This window comes from Oncorhynchus tshawytscha, linkage group LG15, assembly GCF_018296145.1.
Source record: "Oncorhynchus tshawytscha isolate Ot180627B linkage group LG15, Otsh_v2.0, whole genome shotgun sequence".
NCBI classification, from domain to species: Eukaryota; Metazoa; Chordata; class Actinopteri; order Salmoniformes; family Salmonidae; genus Oncorhynchus; species Oncorhynchus tshawytscha.
In genome coordinates, this window is record NC_056443.1 from 5,593,968 (window position 1) to 5,614,246 (window position 20,279).

At 44.3% G+C, this 20,279-nt stretch overlaps 2 protein-coding genes across 7 annotated transcripts in view; one reads left to right on the forward strand and one right to left on the reverse strand.

Moving 5' to 3' along the window:
- LOC112215009 (endosome/lysosome-associated apoptosis and autophagy regulator family member 2) overlaps positions 1–20,279 on the reverse strand; it is a 75,411-nt gene that overhangs the window by 1,419 nt on the left and 53,713 nt on the right. For 4 of the 6 annotated variants that reach the window (XM_042297995.1, XM_042297994.1, XM_042297993.1 and 1 more), the window contains exons 4-20: positions 7,595–7,715; positions 6,914–7,103; positions 6,313–6,460; positions 5,940–6,029; positions 5,729–5,834; positions 5,363–5,512; positions 5,095–5,183; positions 4,779–4,959; positions 4,446–4,574; positions 4,108–4,198; positions 3,806–3,908; positions 2,603–2,740; positions 2,210–2,479; positions 1,735–1,908; positions 1,426–1,615; positions 1,161–1,257; positions 654–755 (exon numbers count right to left, since the gene is read on the reverse strand). In XM_042297995.1, coding sequence (XP_042153929.1) covers positions 654–755; positions 1,161–1,257; positions 1,426–1,615; positions 1,735–1,908; positions 2,210–2,479; positions 2,603–2,740; positions 3,806–3,908; positions 4,108–4,198; positions 4,446–4,574; positions 4,779–4,959; positions 5,095–5,183; positions 5,363–5,512; positions 5,729–5,834; positions 5,940–6,029; positions 6,313–6,460; positions 6,914–7,103; positions 7,595–7,715 — 2,369 coding nt within the window. Of the gene's footprint in view, positions 1–653; positions 756–1,160; positions 1,258–1,425; positions 1,616–1,734; positions 1,909–2,209; positions 2,480–2,602; positions 2,741–3,805; positions 3,909–4,107; positions 4,199–4,445; positions 4,575–4,778; positions 4,960–5,094; positions 5,184–5,362; positions 5,513–5,728; positions 5,835–5,939; positions 6,030–6,312; positions 6,461–6,913; positions 7,104–7,594; positions 7,716–10,513; positions 10,903–20,279 lie in introns of those variants that run through there. The other 2 variants (XM_042297996.1, XM_042297998.1) reach the window with 2 other exon arrangements.
- Positions 15,956–19,558, forward strand: LOC112214196 (kelch-like protein 42). Its single transcript, XM_024372778.2, has 3 exons — positions 15,956–17,218; positions 17,403–17,596; positions 17,779–19,558. The coding sequence occupies exons 1-3, from the start codon at positions 16,455–16,457 to the stop codon at positions 18,228–18,230; spliced, it is 1,410 nt and encodes a 469-aa protein (XP_024228546.1). The 5' UTR covers positions 15,956–16,454; the 3' UTR covers positions 18,231–19,558.

Genomic DNA, 20,279 nt, shown 5'->3' on the forward strand with positions numbered 1-20,279 from the left:
CAGCTGAGTTGTTGAGCAGACAGTCAGAAAGATGACATTGAGCAGACAGTCAGACAGGTGACATTGAGCAGACAGTCAGACAGGTGACGTTGAGCAGACAGTCAGACAGGTGACGTTGAGCAGACAGTCAGACAGGTGACGTTGAGCAGACAGTCAGACAGGTGACGTTGAGCAGACAGTCAGACAGGTGACGTTGAGCAGACAGTCAGACAGGTGACGTTGAGCAGACAGTCAGACAGGTGACGTTGAGCAGACAGTCAGACAGGTGACGTTGAGCAGACAGTCAGACAGGTGACGCTGAGCAGACAGTCAGACAGGTGACGTTGAGCAGACAGTCAGACAGGTGACAGCAGACAGTCAGACAGGTGACGTTGAGCAGACAGTCAGATAGGTGACGTTGAGCAGACAGTCAGACAGGTGACGTTGAGCAGACAGTCAGACAGGTGACATTGAGCAGATAGTCAGACAGGTGATGTTGAGCAGGCAGTCAGACAGGTGATGTTGAGCAGACAGTTGACATTGAGCAGACAGTCAGACAGGTGACATTGAGCAGACAGTCAGACAGGTGATGCTGAGCAGACAGTCAGACAGGTGATGTTGAGCAGACAGTCAGACAGGTGATGTTGAGCAGACAGTCAGACAGGTGTGTGTACCTGGGCACTGTGAGTTTCCCACGGTCCGTCTTCTCTGGGTTGCAGCGTATGGTCATGACCGCACTCCGACCACGCTGGCAGGATCCAGTCGCCTGAGTAGACCTGAGACAGTCAAACACACACACACAAATCAAATGTTATTTGTCACATGCGCTGAATACAACATGTGTAGACCTTACCATGAAATGCTTACTTACAAGCCCTTAACCAACAATGCAGTTCAAGAAAGAGTGAAGAAAATATTTATGGAATAAACTTAAGTAAAAAACAAAACAAAGTAACACAATAAAATAATGAGGCTATATACAGGGTCAATGTGCAGGTTAGCCGAGGTCATTTGTACGTGTAGGTAGGGGTAAAGTGACTATGCATAGATAATAGACAGCGCGTAGCAGCATTGTACAAAAAATGTTTTTTCCACCCACTTTCAACCACAATGACTGATCTTCTCTGGAACCATTAAACTATGAATGCTGTTCTATGGCATCTAGCTCTACGCTGGCCTACCTGTAGAAGAAGTTGATGTCTGGTATGGTTTTTGAGTTGTCAGAGAAGAGTTCTGGTCTAGCGTTTATTCCGTCTAAATCACTGTCCACTGTCGCTCCTGAGAGAGAGACGGGAAGAGATGGAGAAAACAAGTTTCAAATGAAATTGTTGAAAATAAATGTGTTTTTAGATGAAGCGTATACTTTGTACTCTGGCTATATGATTACTTGTGGTTGTGGCACTGTCCTATAATCATTATGAATGCACTATTCGATTGCCATCTCACCGAGGAAGGTATCAGCCAGACTGATAGACTGGGATGCCAGAGCCATCCTGAAGCCCCGCCCATCCGCAGGAATGATGGTTGATTGACAGATGAAGCTGTCCACTGAGTTGACGAACTGGGTGGAATCACTCCCCATGTCCTTGTTGGCGATATCGGTGACATTATCTGTGCAGACAGCTGCCATCGTCCCCTGAAACAGAACACACAACGACGACCCTGAGGTATGTGTGTTATCTCGTGTCCACACAACTGATGTGTGCCTGCATGAATGTGTGTGTGTGTGTGCGAATGTGTGTGTGCGTGTGTTACCTGGTGTCCACACAGGCTGACGTTGAAGACGTGGAGATACTTTGTGCCTTTAGAGGTGAAGCTGGGGCCGATGGTGAGCGAGGCCACGGGGCTCAGAGAGCTCAGGTCAAAGGTCAGGGTGCGGTTGTGCTCCGTGTGACTGAAGGAGCAGTCGCTATAGCAACGAGAGTGCTCCTAGGAGGGGGCACAATAGCATCAAGTCAACACACATCGCACAAATAGCGGCTCACATGATACACACATGATAGTACCAATGCTAAAAACATTCTTATCCAGAGCAGAGACGGTTAACTGTTGATCTGGATGAGAGTAAAACACATAGAACTATGGCCCTGAGATTTTAGATTAGAAGGATTTAATGTTATAACGTGGTTCTAATGATTATAATGGTTACGCAAGGTTAGTTTGTAAGGTTGTAACTTATGGTTGTGTGATGATATGAGTTGTGTGTTTGTGTTTGTGTGTAATATAATACCTTGTTGCTCTTACTCCCGGGGCCACAGGGCAGACACGCGTCTTCTCCATATGTGTGGTGACCAGACAGGCATGTGTTGGAGGGGCACTCCTGGCACCGGTTGGTGTCTCTGTCAATGTAGAACCCAGCTGGGCATGGAATACACGACCCAGGCCGCTGAGAACTCTGGGATAAGAGGGCGCAGGCCCGGCACGCAGATGCCACGCCATCCTGGACATTTGTCACGCTCACCGAGTAGAGTATCACCACGTCACTGATGTACCGCCGCACCTAGATACACCCACGTCAATATATTATAGTGCAGTATGTGAGTGTGTCTGTGAAGTATGTGTGTGTGCAGTGTCACTGTGTGTGTGTGTGTGTGTGAGAGAGTGTATGTGTGTGTGTACTCACGTCCTGAGCCTGGTTGGTCCTCTGGAAGGCCCAAGTGTATGATACGGATGCGTTCCTGGTCATGATGTGTGTGTAACTCTGTCTCTCCTTACTGCCCTCCCATGACTCCACCACCGTGGTGCTCTTCCTGTTCACATCCTGCAGGGGGCGACACACACACAGGGTTTATATGGGAGCGGATCACTCTAGTTTACAATTGACACAGTGACGGGTTTATCTGAAATCTCACTGCTTTACTGTGATTTAGTTGTGTAGATTGTGTACTGTGATTTAGTTGTGTATATTGTGTACTGTGATTGGTTGTGTATATTGTGTACTGTGATTGGTTGTGTATATTGTGTACTGTGATTGGTTGTGTATATTGTGTACTGTGATTGGTTGTGTATATTGTGTACTGTGATTGGTTGTGTATATTGTGTACTGTGATTGGTTGTGTATATTGTGTACTGTGATCTAGTTGTGTATATTGTGTACTGTGATTTAGTTGTGTATATTGTGTACTGTGATTGGTTGTGTATATTGTGTACTGTGATTGGTTGTGTATATTGTGTACTGTGATTGGCTGTGTATATTGTGTACTGTGATTGGTTGTGTAGATTGTGTACTGTGATTGGTTGTGTAGATTGTGTACTGTGATTGGTTGTGTATATTGTGTACTGTGATTGGCTGTGTTTGTTCAAATATACTTTGGTTTCATTTGGATACATGGATTGTTTTAACTGAGTCTACTGCAGGGATTATCAACTAGATTCAGCCGCGGGCCGATGTTATCCTGAGCGGATTGACCGCAAGAAGCACAAACATAATATTTGACTAAAACATTATAACTCTCTATTATACGCGGGAACAGATTTCCTAAATTAAAATCACTTGTAGCTGATTTTCAGGTGTTTTAACAGTGTTTAATGTCCAACAATTACATGTTGTATTATTTCTTTGGGTCAGAAAATGTGGGGGGCTGCGGGCTGCTAGTTGGGGAACGCTGTTCTGCTTTATATGGCTTTACTAACAAACATAGATATTGATATGTATTTATCCAAAAGCGGGATGAAAGAAGGTCACTCATGTATTGGCTATGTCATACTGGCTATGTTGGGTTGGGTAATATTGATTTACTGGCTAAAACACTGTTGATATTGCCAGTAACATTTCCCTGAGAACCTAGACACACACTCGTGCAGATGCGAATGATCCGACACACACCATCATGAAGTAGAGCTCACAGTCAGCAGAGCAGATTGTCTCGAAGACGAAGGTGATCCGGCCAAACTCAGTCCCGGTCATCCCAGCAAGTGATGTGGGTAACCTGACAGAACACACACATACACACAGTTAACACACACACACACACACACACACACAGTGAACACACACACACACACACAGGGCCAATAAAAAAATATTGTTTCACAATAATCATAGCCATGTGTTCATTCTGACCACATGACCTAACCATGAAAAACCTGAGTGCTCTAACAATAATACGCAATCAAGCCAAGACTAACTTGAAGCCAGGAACATGCAGGTTCAGGATGAGGTAATCATTATCCGAGCCTCCAGCACCGCTGCGGATGTGATCCCCTGCCACCTCCCAGCCTGAACAACAACATATTACTGTGATTACACATTCTATTAAACACACATCTATATTCCTTACAATCTGAGGGACACCACATATCTATTAAAAAGACATCTATGCTCCCATCAGTCAGAGAGAGACAGAGTTATTACATACCCAGGAGGATGTCTATATTAGACATGTTAACTATTCACCTATGTGTACTACTACATACATATCACATATCTCTTGACCCTAATCACCCGAGACACGTCTCTGTCTCACCGTTCATGTCGTCACACTTGGAGTTGCCCACGTTGAAGCAGGAAGTCTTCATGTTGGAAGGGAGGACGTTCCACCATTTATACTCATACCCCAGTACTGGCTCTGTCCCCGCAGGACACTCCTCACACACTGGGACAGACACACACAACCGTCAACAACACATTTCATTATACAGCAATACAGACGTGAGTGGCGTGCGTGTGTGTACTGTAAGTGTGTGGATGTACACTGTTAATGTATATACACATGTGAATATACATATATAGTATGTGTATGTGTGTGTGTGTGTGTGTGTGTGTGTGCGTGCGTGCGTGTGTGCGTGTGTGTGTGTACCTGAGGTGCCGTCAGAGTGTGTTCCAGGAGGACAGGGGAAGCAGGTGGAGTCGTCGGTGTTGTAGTAACCAGGGTTACAGGGTGGGCAGGCCTCTCTCTCCCCTGTAGGGGGCAGTGCCACAGCGCCCGTCACATTCTCCTCACAGATCCTCGGCTCCACCCACCGGTACATCACCTGCGTCTGTCACCACGGCAACCACAGCAGTTACATCACAACCATAGAGATACTATACATAGAATGTCCTATGTATTGTAATCTAATGTATATGGCCACAGCCTTCTCTCTATATATGCACACTATGTGTGTGTGACTTACCTTTCCCTCGCTGTCGCAGGCTGTGTGGATCTGAAAGTAATCCTTCTCTGAACACGGAGGCCTCTCCTTACACTGTGACCATCCTTCATCTGAGGGAAAGAGTGAAAGAGAGAGAGACCGTGGATATTTTAACTGGTCTTTACTGATACATTTGAATGTGTGTGTGTGTGTGTGTGTGTGTGTGTGTGTGTGTGTGTGTGTGTGTGTGTGTGTGTGTGTGTGTGTGTGTGTGTGTGTGTGTGTGTATGTGTGTGTGTCTAGTACATACGTGAGTACTGTGTGTCGGGGCAGGGAGTACAGGAGGCGGCTCCCTTGTGAGACGATGTGTTCCTGGGGCAGGGCTGGCAAGAGGAGGAGCCAGGGGCGGAGCTAAACCAGCCTGGTCGGCACAGGAAACACTCTGAGGTGTAGGCAACACCTAGACAGAGACACATTAATTCATTAGGATGTAGATTCTGCTGTCGTCTCACACTGTGGTCTCATTTCCTAGATCTAAGAAGGGCGAGTTCTGGAGTGGGTAAGAACATGTGATACTACACTGCCTTGACCAAACACATTACAGAGGCATGCAGAATGAGAGAGAGAATAGAGGTGAGTGTGAAGATAGGGATCTACGGGTACGAGTGGTCTTTACCCTCAATCTGGATGTTCCTGAGCAACACTGGTTTAACCATCTTCCCTCCGACCAGGATCCCTGTCGTCCTCCAGTACAGTATGTTAGTGCCAGACTTCAGATTCACCTGAGTCACATGTCACACAATATGTTGCACACAGATTATGTTACACACATCACACACACCAATCATATAACACACACGTATCACACACACTGCCTTCCTCCTCACCGTGTGTGTGTCCCACTCTCCGTTGGTGGTGAGTTTGATCCACTTCTGATCGTCTGTCTGGGCCATCTCTTGACACTGCTCGTTCTGGACCTGAACACACATCACCACGGTAACCACTCAGAACATTGCATCACATGATTCTCCTTCGCTTTACTGATTCTCTCGCTTTACATTTACTGATGTAAAGCCATCGATGTAAAACCCATTAATGTAAAGCCATTTATGTACAAAAATCTATAAATGTACAATTAAAGTCTTCCCTGCTGCTGCAAAACAGACCCACTTTTCATCTCTGCGTACGTCAACCAGCTAAATAAAAGGGTAATAAATGAACTGATATAAACTTTATCAGGGAGGAGAGAGTCAGACTCACATAGAACTCAAAAAAGATGTTGTTGTCAGGGTACTGGTAGCTGAAGGAGACAGAGCCCTGCTGCTCCAGATGCACAGCGTAGACCAGAGACACGGTGCACTCATCACGACTAGACTCCAGATACACGCCCTGCGGCGTCCACGACGAGCTACAGTACACAGAGGGAAAGAGAATACAGGACGACTGTGAGTTTGTGTGTGTGGCTGTATGTGTAGGACAGGTGTGTGTAGTATATGTGTGTGTATGGTATGTATGTGTGTGTGTGTGTGTGTGTGTGTGTGTGTGTGTGTGTTTTGGGTTTAACTATCCTTGTAGGGACCAGAAGTTCTCACAAGGATAGTAAAACAAGGAAAAAATGTAAGATTTTCACCACAGGGAAATAGGCTACTTTATGTTTATTGCTACAATTAGGGTTAGGGTTAGGGGTTAAGGGTTAGGGTTAGAATTAGGTTTAGGCGTTAAAGTTAGGGTTAGGATTTAGGTGTTAAGGTTAGGGTTAGAATTAGGTTTAGGGGTTAAAATGAGGGTTAAGAGTTAGGGTTTTGAATGTGAATCAACTATTTGGTCCCCACAAGGACAGTAAAACCGACATGTGTGTTACCTATTACAGGCCTGACTCTCCTCTCCACTGGGTCCTGGGTCCATGTAGGTGGCCAGGCTGGTGAAGCCGGCAGGGATAGTGTCCCATTGGTCGAAACGCACCCCACTGCCCAGCGAATAGGAGCCGGCCGCACACGTCGTACATTGCTGAGCGGACATCTCTAGGAACTCTCCCGCCGCACACGAGAACGCTTACAGACAGACAGACAGACAGACAGACAGACAGACAGACAGACAGACAGACAGACAGACAGACAGACAGACAGACAGACAGACAGACAGACAGACAGACAGACAGACAGACAGACAGACAGACAGACAGACAGACAGACAGACAGACAGACAGACAGACAGACAGACAGACAGACAGACAGACAGACAGACAGACAGACAGACAGACAGACAGACAGACAGACAGACAGACAGACAGACAGAGAGAGAGAGAGAGAGAGAGAGGAGGGTCACACACACACAATGTGACAGACACATTCACACCTAGACAGTATCTCTCTCATGAACGTACGCAGCTATATTGAATAGGTCTCTCTGGAAAAATAGATGTTTTATCTAAATGAGGAAAACCTGAATAAATAAAGGTGAAATAAATGTGAATGAACAAACAAACAAACACACGCACCCACACCCGCACGCACACACACACGTGCGCGCGCACAGTACTCACAGCAGTCTGTTCCTCTGGTGGGAGTAGGCAGGGCTGAGCAGGTGCCCAGATTGTGGGGGATGGCCACCCTCCATCGAGACCCTGCACTGTCACACTCTGTATACTCATAGTAGTAGTCTGTCTGGAAGATACACAATCTCACAGTCGTCATATTAGAGCATGATACACACACTCACCTAAAACACAGTCACGATCAGTCACACATGACCCAGTAGATAAAACAATCTAAGACGCACTTAAATCTGCAGTGACAGAACAGGTTGCAAGGATTTCATTTTAGTGACACCTCCTTGTCACTTTGTCAATGTGCCAGAACACCCATTCACTCGTCATATGCAGTTGTTTTTCAAGACAGCATGCACCAAATGAATCTAATAAGCTGCATAGGCGCACTAAACAGCCAACATCAAGTATGACGGACAGCCAGTGGTCGAGCAGGTTGTCATCAGTGAGGCGGGGCAGATAAGGAAAACAAAATCAGACGGAAAGAAAAGAAAGCTCCATTCAAAATGAACAGAGAGTCGCCATCATGGTCTCTGAGCAGCTCTGATGACAGAGAGTCGCCATCATGGTCTCTGAGCAGCTCTGATGACAGAGTCAGAGACTGGGGTCGGCTCTGCTGTATGTGAAGTCAATACTCTGGGTTATCACCGCTCATCTTTGTCTCAGCCATGTGCATTTGTTCTTCTGTTTGTTTACTACTAAGTAGTAAGCCAGGTGTGAACAGGTCACTTCAGGTAAATAACATTATAACCTCTACTGGGGAAAAAAACAGTTAATCCACACAACCAAGCATGTGTGTGTGTGTGAGTGTGAGTGTGAGTGTGAGTGTGAGTGTGAGTGTGAGTGTGAGTGTGAGAGAGAGAGAGAGAGAGAGAGAGAGAGAGAGAGAGAGAGAGAGAGAGAGAGAGAGAGAGAGAGAGAGAAAGTTAGAGAGAGAGAGAGAGAGAATGTTACAGAGAAAGGGAGAGAGAGGGAGGATCCCCACAGAGAAAAGGCATAAGGAGACTGGATGGCCATCTTGTTTTGGAGGCCATGGTGGTTTGTCTCTATCTGCAGCCAGTCATGCAACACTTCACTTCCACCATCATGTTGCTCACCGTCCCCTTCCCCCATCCTCCCAAACCTTCTGTTCACCCAGCATTGCCATGGCAATCAATCAGGACCACCGACAAACAGCTCACTGCCACCCAAATCATTACTGCATTCAAAGTGGGTGAGTGTGTGTATATACTGACTGTATGTGGTTCTGTTAATGTTAAATGTGTGTGTGTTTGTGTGTGAAAGAGCGAGAGAACGAGAGTGAGAGAGTGAGTGAGTGAGTGAGTGAGTGAGTGAGTGAGTGAGTGAGTGAGTGAGTGTGTGAGAGAGTGAGTGTGTGTGAGAGAGAGAGAGAGAGAGAGAGAGAGAGAGGGGTGGAGAATCTGAGGATGGAGAGAGAGAGGGGTGGAGAATCTGAGGATGGAGAGAGAAAGAGGGTGGAGAATCTGAGGATGGAGAGAGAGAGGGGTGGAGAATCTGAGGATGGAGAGAGAGAGGGGTGGAGAATCTGAGGATGGAGAGAGAGAGGGTGGAGAATCTGAGGATGGAGAGAGAGAGGGTGGAGAATCTGAGGATGGAGAGAGAGAGGGGTGGAGAATCTGAGGATGGAGAGAGAGAGGGGTGAAGAATCTGAGGATGGAGAGAGAGAGGGGTGGAGAATCTGAGGATGGAGAGAGAAAGGGGTGGAGAATCTGAGGATGGAGAGAGAGAGTGAGAGAGAGAGACAGTTTAAGGCTGTGTGTGGAGTATAGATAAGCCTGGGCTCTTTTGTATAGATCATCATCTCTCTCTAGTTCTAACAAGTATTATTCCTGCCATTTCCACACAAATATTGGGGACATGGGCACACATACACGCAAACACACGCATAACAAACTCTCAATAGGTGAGACCATATATTAGGATTTAAGCTGACAAGAACCCCTTTCAAGTGGAGTGCACCTGCTGGTAGGTAAATGTTGGTACTGTGGTGGATATGGGCCTTGTGCAGTGGAATTGGAGGTAGATAAAAGGGGATTGAGATTAATGTGCATAACTTGTCTCTTTGTGACTCATCATGGTCACCATGGATACAGAGGAGACCATGTGCCACAAGATATTTAGTGTCAGAGTGACCTATCCATCATCCACGAATCCATCATTGTGTGTGTGTGTGTGTGTGTGTGTGTATGTGTGTGTGTGTGTAGATCTGGCAGTGTAATGGGACACACTCTGGGACACAAATCTGACAGAGCACTCAATAATTTTCAGCTCAAATAATATGGAGAAGGCTGGGACAGAGATGGCTTCCTGGCAGCTATTGTCCTTAGAGAGCTGATATCATAGCCATAATATATACATCTAAACGGATAATGCAATGCCAGGGCCCTTGCTGTTCAGCTGTCCTTCCCCCTTACTCAGCGGTAATATTAGACACATCATCGGAAGGCAGCACGGACGAGGATGGATGCCAAGTGATCGGCTCAGTGCGCCGCGTCATCATATTATGGAGCCTTATATTTTGTCAACATGCTTAGGATTTAAGCCGATAAGAAGAATAGGCGACCAACACATTTTAAATCCCACCATTAACAAAGAAGGCCTCCATAACATCGTATATTTCAACTCCATTCCACGCCAATAGGTATTTTATAACAACGATTGGCAGAAGGTTGTAGCCTATAATCCCCTGGTTAATGTTTATTCTTGACCCTTATGATAACGTTCGTCACATAAACATGATAAATATGGTTGGGACATAGAATAAGATGATTACACATTGTGCGTGCAGCGCACTTGGTGGCAATGTCATGGCTTGCTTATTTATTGTAGTTTAATAACAGTGTTCTAAATAACAGTGACAGCCGATGCCGTTCGTGTCGAGCTGCGCGCTCTTACCTCATTGCACGGGCGCAGGTTCCTGCTCGCGGACACCCATTGCCGGGCGCTGATGATGAATAAAAAACATTTAAGAAAACAGAACCCGCGTGACTCTTCCCTCATCCTCGTTTTGTTTTAAGACAGTCCGTCAAAAGCTTCGGATAAAGACCAAACGCATGAATGACAGTGCGTGATTTTGGTTATGGTGCCCACTCGTTATGAATGCGCGCGGTTCTCTCCACCCACTCCGCTACGCTGCGCTCAAGAGCCATCCTGTCAGAGGCACGCGGCGACGTCACTCTGCTAAAGTACTGGCTTTGGGTTATTTTAAGAAAGCTAATTGACACCGAGGTAAAGTTGCTTTTATACTCACACATTCGTACATTCAACAGACATTCATCAGACATTCATCAGACATTCGCCAAAAAGCCATTCACAAATGTAAAAATCAATAACTAATTCACAGTTTGTCACAGAATCATCAAACTAGATATGATGTATTCTATAAATGTCTAGCAGGCTTTTACAACCTTTGTTTTGAATACAAATGCCAGTTTAGATTTGATAGAAATACATAAAATCTATAAAATGCCATTTAAAGCTGTATAAATCAATAACTAATTCACCCTTGTCACAGAATCTTCAAACTAGGTATGATTTATTCTATAAATGTCTAGTATAATTGTACAACCTTTGCTTTGAGTAAACATTCCAGCTAACACAACGTGCCATTGGAACACAGGAATGATGGTTGCTGGTAATGGGCCTCTGTACGCCTATGTGGATATTCCATTAAAAAAAATCTGTCGTTTCCAGCTACAATAGTCATTTACAACATTAACAATGTCTACACTGTATTTCTGATCAATTTGATGTTATTTTAATGCACTTTTTTTGTTGCTTTTCTTTCAAAACAAGAACATTCCTAAGTGACCCCAATGACACACTTTTGAACGGTAGTGTACATTTATAGAGTATATATATATATATATTGGGTAGTGAAAGATAACAAAGGGTGGATGACAAAAACCCCACTAATATAAGAAGTGGACGGTACATGTTTTGTTATTGGGCTAAATGTTTACATTATGATTTGCCTCTGAACTGTATGTGAACCCCTCTGCAATCTACTGGCACTAACCATTCAAAATGAGGACTTCAACCGGGCTGTCCCTTTGCTATTTGCTCTCTTTCTCTCTTAAACTGCTAGCACAAAGCCTACATCAAATGTGTTTTTTTTCTCACAAAAGTTCATGAAAAAAAAATCAACTGGCCCAAATCAGCTCTTCATAATTCAGCAGGGAGGTGAGCAACTACCACACATTATACCCATTATACCAGTGGAGAAATATGTCACCTACATAGGTATTACCATATCCCTTTCAATTCACATTCCTTGCAGAAATAACTATTTGCAAACCTTTTAAAACGTCCATAAAGACAGTGGTCTTAGAAGGGTATTTGTTCTTTAAAAGACAGACTTTATGTGAATGGATGTGGATGAAAGAATTCTGCCAGTGTTTTAAGGTCCTAGTATTTGTTATCTTTACCTGCAGCTCTATATATCCAAGTGAACCTATGAGGACCTTGGGGGATCAGATTGACTTTATTCGGTTCGCCACTGTATTCACAAAAATAAATTGGTCCTACATACACCAAGTCCATAGATGTTATATATTTCTATCAAGTCAAAGCTGGACTGTTTACTCAAAACAAAAGGATGTAAAAGTATGCTAGACATTTATAGAATAAACCATATTTATTTTTATGTTTCTGTGACAAACGGTGAATTAGTTATTGATTTATACAGCTTTAAATGGATTTTGGTGTATATCTGTTGAATGTCTGTTGAATGTCTGATGAATGTCTGTTGAATGTCTGAATGTGTGAATATAGAGGCAAAACCAACTTTACCTCGGTCTAATTGACAGCAAGAACAATGTATTTTGTTATTAAGTCCACCATCTGTGTATAGACCTATTACCAACAGTGTTCACTGTTAAAATATATTACTTTTTATTTCCATAAATGATTAGGCGAACATTCCAAAAAATCTTCCAGCAGCCCAGTAACATGGAATGGCGTAAATGTTGGTCAAAATGGGGAGACTGAATAGGCAGACAGATGGGTCAAGCATTGGGTCAAGCAGCAGACCCTGGCACCACACACCACTTTAAATGAACCACCAGGAAGATACTGAGCTGCTGACTTGTCAGCTAACAACCACACTAAACCAGTTGTAGGCCTGTCCTGATTCTCAAGAGGAGTTGTGCCAGATGCAAGATCTGACATCAATGAAGTAGAATACAAGATGACTGGGGAAATACCAGGCATATTTTACTTTAAACTCTGCAACTCTTTCAACTATTGACTTTTTTCACAACTGCCACCAGTTTGGTGGCAAAACATTAACACAGATACAGTGCCTTGCGAAAGTATTCGGCCCCCTTGAACTTTGCGACCTTTTGCCACATTTCAGGCTTCAAACATAAAGATATAAAACTGTATTTTTTTGTGAAGAATCAACAACAAGTGGGACACAATCATGAAGTGGAACGACATTTATTGGATATTTCAATTTTTTTTAACAAATCAAAAACTGAAAAATTGGGCGTGCAAAATTATTCAGCCCCTTTACTTTCAGTGCAGCAAACTCTCTCCAGAAGTTCAGTGAGGATCTCTGAATGATCCAATGTTGACCTAAATGACTAATGATGATAAATACAATCCACCTGTGTGTAATCAAGTCTCCGTATAAATGCACCTGCACTGTGATAGTCTCAGAGGTCCGTTAAAAGCGCAGAGAGCATCATGAAGAACAAGGAACACACCAGGCAGGTCCGAGATACTGTTGTGAAGAAGTTTAAAGGCGGATTTGGATACAAAAAGATTTCCCAAGCTTTAAACATCCCAAGGAGCACTGTGCAAGTGATAATATTGAAATGGAAGGAGTATCAGACCACTGCAAATCTACCAAGACCTGGCAGTCCCTCTAAACTTTCAGCTCATACAAGGAGAAGACTGATCAGAGATGCAGCCAAGAGGCCCATGATCACTCTGGATGAACTGCAGAGATCTACAGCTGAGGTGGGAGACTCTGTCCATAGGACAACAATCAGTCGTATATTGCACAAATCTGGCCTTTATGGAAGAGTGGCAAGAAGAAAGCCATTTCTTAAAGATATCCATAAAAAGTGTTGTTTAAAGTTTGCCACAAGCCACCTGGGAGACACCAAACATGTGGAAGAAGGTTCTCTGGTCAGATGAAACCAAAATTGAACTTTTTGGCAACAATGCAAAACGTTATGTTTGGCGTAAAAGCAACACAGCTCATCACCCTGAACACACCATCCCCACTGTCAAACATGGTGGTGGCAGCATCATGGTTTGGGCCTGCTTTTCTTCAGCAGGGACAGGGAAGATGGTTAAAATTGATGGGAAGATGGATGGAGCCAAATACAGGACCATTCTGGAAGAAAACCTGATGGAGTCTGCAAAAGACCTGAGACTGGGACGGAGATTTGTCTTCCAACAAGACAATGATCCAAAACATAAAGCAAAATCTACAATGGAATGGTTCAAAAATAAACATATCCAGGTGTTAGAATGGCCAAGTCAAAGTCCAGACCTGAATCCAATCGAGAATCTGTGGAAAGAACTGAAAACTGCTGTTCACAAATGCTCTCCATCCAACCTCACTGAGCTTGAGCTGTTTTGCAAGGAGGAATGGGAAAAAATGTCAGTCTCTCGATGTGCATAACTGATAGAGACATACCCCAAGCGACTTACAGCTGTAATCGCAGCAAAAGGTGGCGCAACAAAGTATTAACTTAAGGGGGCTGAATAATTTTGCACGCCCAATTTTTCAGTTTTTGATTTGTTAAAAAAGTTTGAAATATCCAATAAATGTCATTCCACTTCATGATTGTGTCCCACTTGTTGTTGATTCTTCACAAAAAAATACAGTTTTATATCTTTATGTTTGAAGCCTGAAATGTGGCAAAAGTTTGCGAAGTTCAAGGGGGCCGAATACTTTCGCAAGGCACTGTATATTGACATAGTAAAATAAATGAAAGTGTGTAAATAAAATATATTAAGGATATTTAGTGCTGAAACCCTTATATAAAGGCCAATGGTATTGACCGAGTTTATGGTAAAAAATTATCTTATTTTATTGTTTTATATATTTTACATGTGATAAGGCCACACAGAGGTATATATTTACAGATGCCTGTGATAATCTGAAGTACCCAAAAGGGCCACTAGATGTCCTTTGATAAATGACAAAAAAATCCTTGAAAGTTACCCAAATTCTGGTAGTTTACTGGTAAACTTTGAAAGTTACCAGTAATATAACCTCTCTTTGCAACCTTAACCGGGACACATTTAGGCAGTTTTGCCCTGGAAACATGTATGCCATAGGAATACAATTTCTATGGTATGGTGCATGGGAAGGAGGTGGCAGATGATTGTCTGTAGAGATGCAGCAAGCCACAGTTCCGGGGCAGTGTTTACAACGTATGGACACCTGACAGTCCAGCTCATAGGACCCATATAGGGTAGACCCGTTGCAGGTGTGAATATCTGTTGTAAGTCCCAGCCTGAAGTAGTAGGGTCTGCCATAGTGGCGTGTCATCACCCATCCCCCCTCCTACCAACACACACACACACACACACACACACACACACACACACACACACACACACACACACACACACACACACACACACACACACACAAGCTGCCTGACCCTATACATGGCCATCCGCATTCTTGAAGAGTGCAATCAGTCATTATCTAGACTTGTACTCCCTCGATGAGTGTTTTTTCCACAGAGCAGAAGGGTGAAGAATGCAGAAAGTCTCTCTGTTTTAACTCTCCCCAAAACCCGCTGTTCCACTAACAGATGCCCCTGAGAAAGAGAAAAGTAGAGCGGCAAAATAGTCATGCCAAACAAAAGTATCAGATTCAGCTTCCTACTACTCTACTGTTAAATTGTGATTCAAATATATATCATTGGTACTCCAAAAGGCCTACTCAGCGAAGTGCAAAACAGTTACATATTTCATCACTGGGTAATACTTGCCTCCAGTCCATATAGCCATTAAGTTAACAGTAAAATACTGTATCCTACATTAACCACCAATAAACATGTCCCTGTTGGGTAGGCTCAGCCTGAGATTGGAGGCTAGATGAGCTGTGTGTTGGGTGCCAGAGAGGCTATACACTGATATCTTACTTCATTGCAAGTTTATGTTGTTGATAGTTGGAAACTGTGGGATTTAATGTACCTGGTTCCCTGAAAATTTCGGGAAGCAAAGTATAGGAACATGTATTACGGGTAGCTTGCACCTGTTGATAGCAGGTGGAGTATACCCCAAGCCAGCTGGTGGCAGCAACACATCTTGTACCAATCTGCATGGCATTGTCTTAACACGAAGAAGAAAACAGTGGTTTCCGGTTGAGCAAGCAAGTGACGCAACCCACAGGATCAAAACAGGAAATATGCTGCCAATTTCTCCTCAAAAACCAACTGTAGCTTTCTGCAGATTATCTCGACAATGCAAGGAAAGTGTGTTACCCAATATAAACATCTTAAAATTGACCACATGGTCCAGCAAAACATCTTCTTTGGATGTACGTCGAGATAATACCTGGTGTTTTTGAAAGATAAAGTGGCTAGCAAGATTTCCAAGTCACTCTTAGCCTCTTGCTAGCTAGCTAGCTAGCTAGCCCACTCATAACTGAGTTGAAATTAACCAGGCATCATCCAGACGTATGGGCTGAACATTACCATATATAGGGCTGGTGACTGCGGTGCGACTAGAGTTGCAGACCACCCCTGCGCCTGAGAAATGTAAACTGTGACAGGCCGTCATTAACAGATCGAGGCCGGAAGAAGACAGTCAACAAAACAGATCACTTGACAACATTAGCTAGCTAACCCAACCACTAAACATGTCATCTGAACAAATAATCGTAATTGTCATGGATGACAAAACGTACAACGTCAACAAAGGCAAGTTGATAGAAAAAAGCGACTACTTCCGTGCACTGTACAGCTCTGGGATGCGCGAGTCCAGAGAGGATTCAGTGCAACTGCAGGGGCTGAGTGTGCCAGGGCTGGAGCTGGTCCTGGAGTTTATCAACACCTCCAAAGTGAAAGTAGTCAACGAGACCCTGGAAGACCTGATTGAGACTGCATCTTTTTTGCAAGTCACCTCTATCCTAAAACTCCTTTCGTCTGAAATTCGACAAGAGAATTGTGTGGAACTCTACAGCCTATCTGAGGTATATGGAACTCATGATCTACGCAACGCTTGTCTCAGATATATGAGCTGTCACTACCACCCGATGCTGCGGAGACCAGAGTTCAGCGACTTACCTGCTGCCCTGCGCAACCAGGTTAGAGAGATGCGTATGAAAGGCACAGCCACTCTGGTGGCTATCGGACTTTTCACCTGTCTGGCTCTGGACCTACCAGACCAGGACGAGCCCTGGTCCATGCTGAGGTATGGGGAAGTAGAGCAGCGTTGGAAGCCACTCGCTAACAACCTGCCCTCTGACATGGTCAATGTGAGAGGCTACGGCTCGGCCGTGTTGGACAACTACCTGTTCATTGTCGGTGGGTACAGAATGACCAGCCAGGAGATCTCAGCGGCACACTGCTACAACCCCTGTAGAAATGAATGGAACCAGGTAGCCCCCCTGAACCAGAAGAGGTCAGTACAGGTCAGCTATATGAATAGATCTCTATGCAGTCTGTCCCAGTCTTGAGTTCCAATATCCAGTCTGTTCCGATGTCTTGAGCTTCAATCTGTTTTGATGCTGAGCCAGCAAACTACATAGGCTACAGTATGTCTCCGTCCTGTAATGTTGTTGCATATCCGTCTCTCCTCCGGTCAGGTCCAACTTCAAGCTGCTGGCGGTACGAGGGAAGCTGTATGCAGTGGGAGGCCAGTGTCAGGGCACTGTTGAGTGCTACAGCCCTGAGCAGGACTGGTGGACCTGTGTGTCGTCACTACCCGACCCCCTGGCAGAGTTCTCTGCCTGCGAGTGCCAGGGCATGATCTACGTCATGGGAGGATATACTGCCAGAGGTTAGTGGGGGGATTATCATTCCCAGCAGAAGTGAGAACATTTTCTAAAATGTCCAATGTATACACACAGCAGACATAAAGAACTGTAGGCTACACAAATAGTGCTTGTCCATTTGACAAAATATCAACTGTTTTTTTCAATTATTTGAACAAATGCTGTTTTCTCTCTCTCTATCCATTAGACAGGAATACCAGCGTACTCCGCTACTGCCCCACCTCTGACAGTTGGACAGTGTTCCGCTCCTGCTCGGCCCACGTGCGTAAGCAGCAGATGCTCTCGGTGGAAGATACCATCTACTTGGTGGGGGGGTACACCCACGAGCTGGAGCCGGGTCCGGGGCGGCGGGCCAGCCAGACGGAGGACATGCTGACAGTGCAGTCTTACAACGTGATCACGGGGGAGTGGCTCCACCTGAAGGACAACACCTCCAAGTCGGGTCTGAACCTCACGTGCACGCTGCACAACGACGGCGTCTATATTATGTCGCGCGACGTCAGCCTGCCCACCAGCCTGGAGCACCGCGTCTTCCTCAAGTACAACATCTTCTCAGACGCCTGGGAGGCCTTCAGACGCTTCCCCGCGCTGGGCCAGAATATGCTACTCTGCTCCCTCTATCTGCCCAACGTTCTATGAGCGTTGCGGATGGAATGAGAGAGACTACATCATATGCCACAAGAGGCTTGTTTGTGCGTGCTGCGGCTACATAGCTCCCATGAAGAGAAGTGGTAACGGTAGAGCTGTAGATGGCTGCAGTATGAAACAGTATGGCCAAATCCCCGTTGGTGGGGCAAAATCTAGAAAGACACAGACTTGTTACATTATTTAAACCTTAAAGTAGCTACAAGCACAAGCAAAGCAACAGTCATGCATTGTGGGTCAATGTCTAAGTTAACATAGCAGCATTGGGCTACTATCGAGATCCATTTTTGGATTCTTTGATTAGAAGTAGACTTGAATCATATAGAACATTCCCCATTGTTTACACTGCAAATTAAAAATTAAAGATTTGCAAAAATCTTCGTTTTAGTGTTCACTACAAACCTTAAACGCTAATGCAAATAAGTAACATAATTAATACGTCATATTGGATATTGAAGAAAGTTTGTAGCCAAGAAGTGGCTTTGGTTTTACACTGCTTGTTTTGCAATGTGCAATTGAAGAACTGAAATAAAATGCTAAGCTGATGCCGGACCACAATTAATAACTAAACAGATGTTTTAACTCTTGCGTGAGAAGATATAATGGTAGAATCATGAACGGGCAAAATTGAGAAATTCCTTGACTTGATTTAACTTATGAACATTGTTTAGAAAACAAATGCTAAACTCAGCAGCAGTACAGTTCAATGAAATGGATAAGGAACGTGCCTTCTCCCTCACCTGGGGGGATTTTGTACAGATGAAGAAGAGTTGAATTGTAAGTGACCAACCAAAACTGTGTATCTTTTCCCAATTCACTGTTGAATGATCAGGAAAGGGCTTTCATTAGGGTACGTTAAGGACACATTGATGAAAGACAATGAGAATGTAGTTTTGGTTTAAATGTAGACTCCGCGATATTATGCAAGAAAGTAAACAACATAGTGGGTCAATTTCCACAACTAAGAAGCGTAGGAGCGTGAGGCTCGACTTCTCAGCTATTTTGGTGCCCTGGCTACCACGCTGTGAACAGGGTGACGCGAACCCGTGCACAGATACTGTGTGTGACTGTCGCTCATCTCAGTATCTCTGGCGCTGCTTGTGGAAACGTAACTTTGCTGAGTCTACTTTTAATTAAAGGGGATTACAGACCTTTTCTTTGCAGATGGTTTGTCTTTCTGCTGATAATACAACTACGTCGTTTGGCTTCTAAAGATGTGTTGGAGTTTGATGAAGGTACTGTATATTGTTTTGTCACCTCTGGTTATGTTCTGACAGATGCCTTGGACTTTGACTTAGAAGAATAAAGAAAATATTCAGGGAGTAGGTGTCGTTCTGTTTTATTGTAAAAACATTGAAACCATGCATTCAGTGATTGTGCCTTTTTGGATGTAGAAGGCTTTGTCTCTAAAATACTTTGAATCACATCTAAACTTTCATAGTCTGGCCATATTAAGGCCTTAAGGATCATTTAGTTATCTTTCTTCCCTGTCTTTGGTTTGGTCCTCGCTTCTGTACATCCCGGTACTTTGTCCTCTCTCTTCTTTTGTAGGGGGAACTAACAGCCTTTCTCCTGAAACTATTCCCCTCTTCACATTTGTAGGCAAAACTAGTGACATGTTCCTAAACTATTGCTGTCTTTCATTTTGTAGGTGGGACTAGTGTCCTCTCTTCCTAAACTATTCTGCTCTTCCCATTCATAGGTGGAACTAGTGTCCTCTCTTGTCTAAATGATTAATCTCTTCCCATGTGTAGGTGGAACTAGTGTCCTCTCTTGTCTGAATGATTCATCTCTTCCCATGTGTAGGTGGAACTAGTGTCCTCTCTTGTATAAATGATTCATCTCTTCCCATGTGTAGGTGGAACTAGTGTCCTCTCTTGTCTAAATGATTCATCTCTTCCCATGTGTAGGTGGAACTAGTGTCCTCTCTTGTCTAAATTATTCATCTCTTCCCATGTGTAGGTGGAACTAGTGTCCTCTCTTGTCTAAATGATTCATCTCTTCCCATGTGTAGGTGGAACTAGTGTCCTCTCTTGTCTAAAT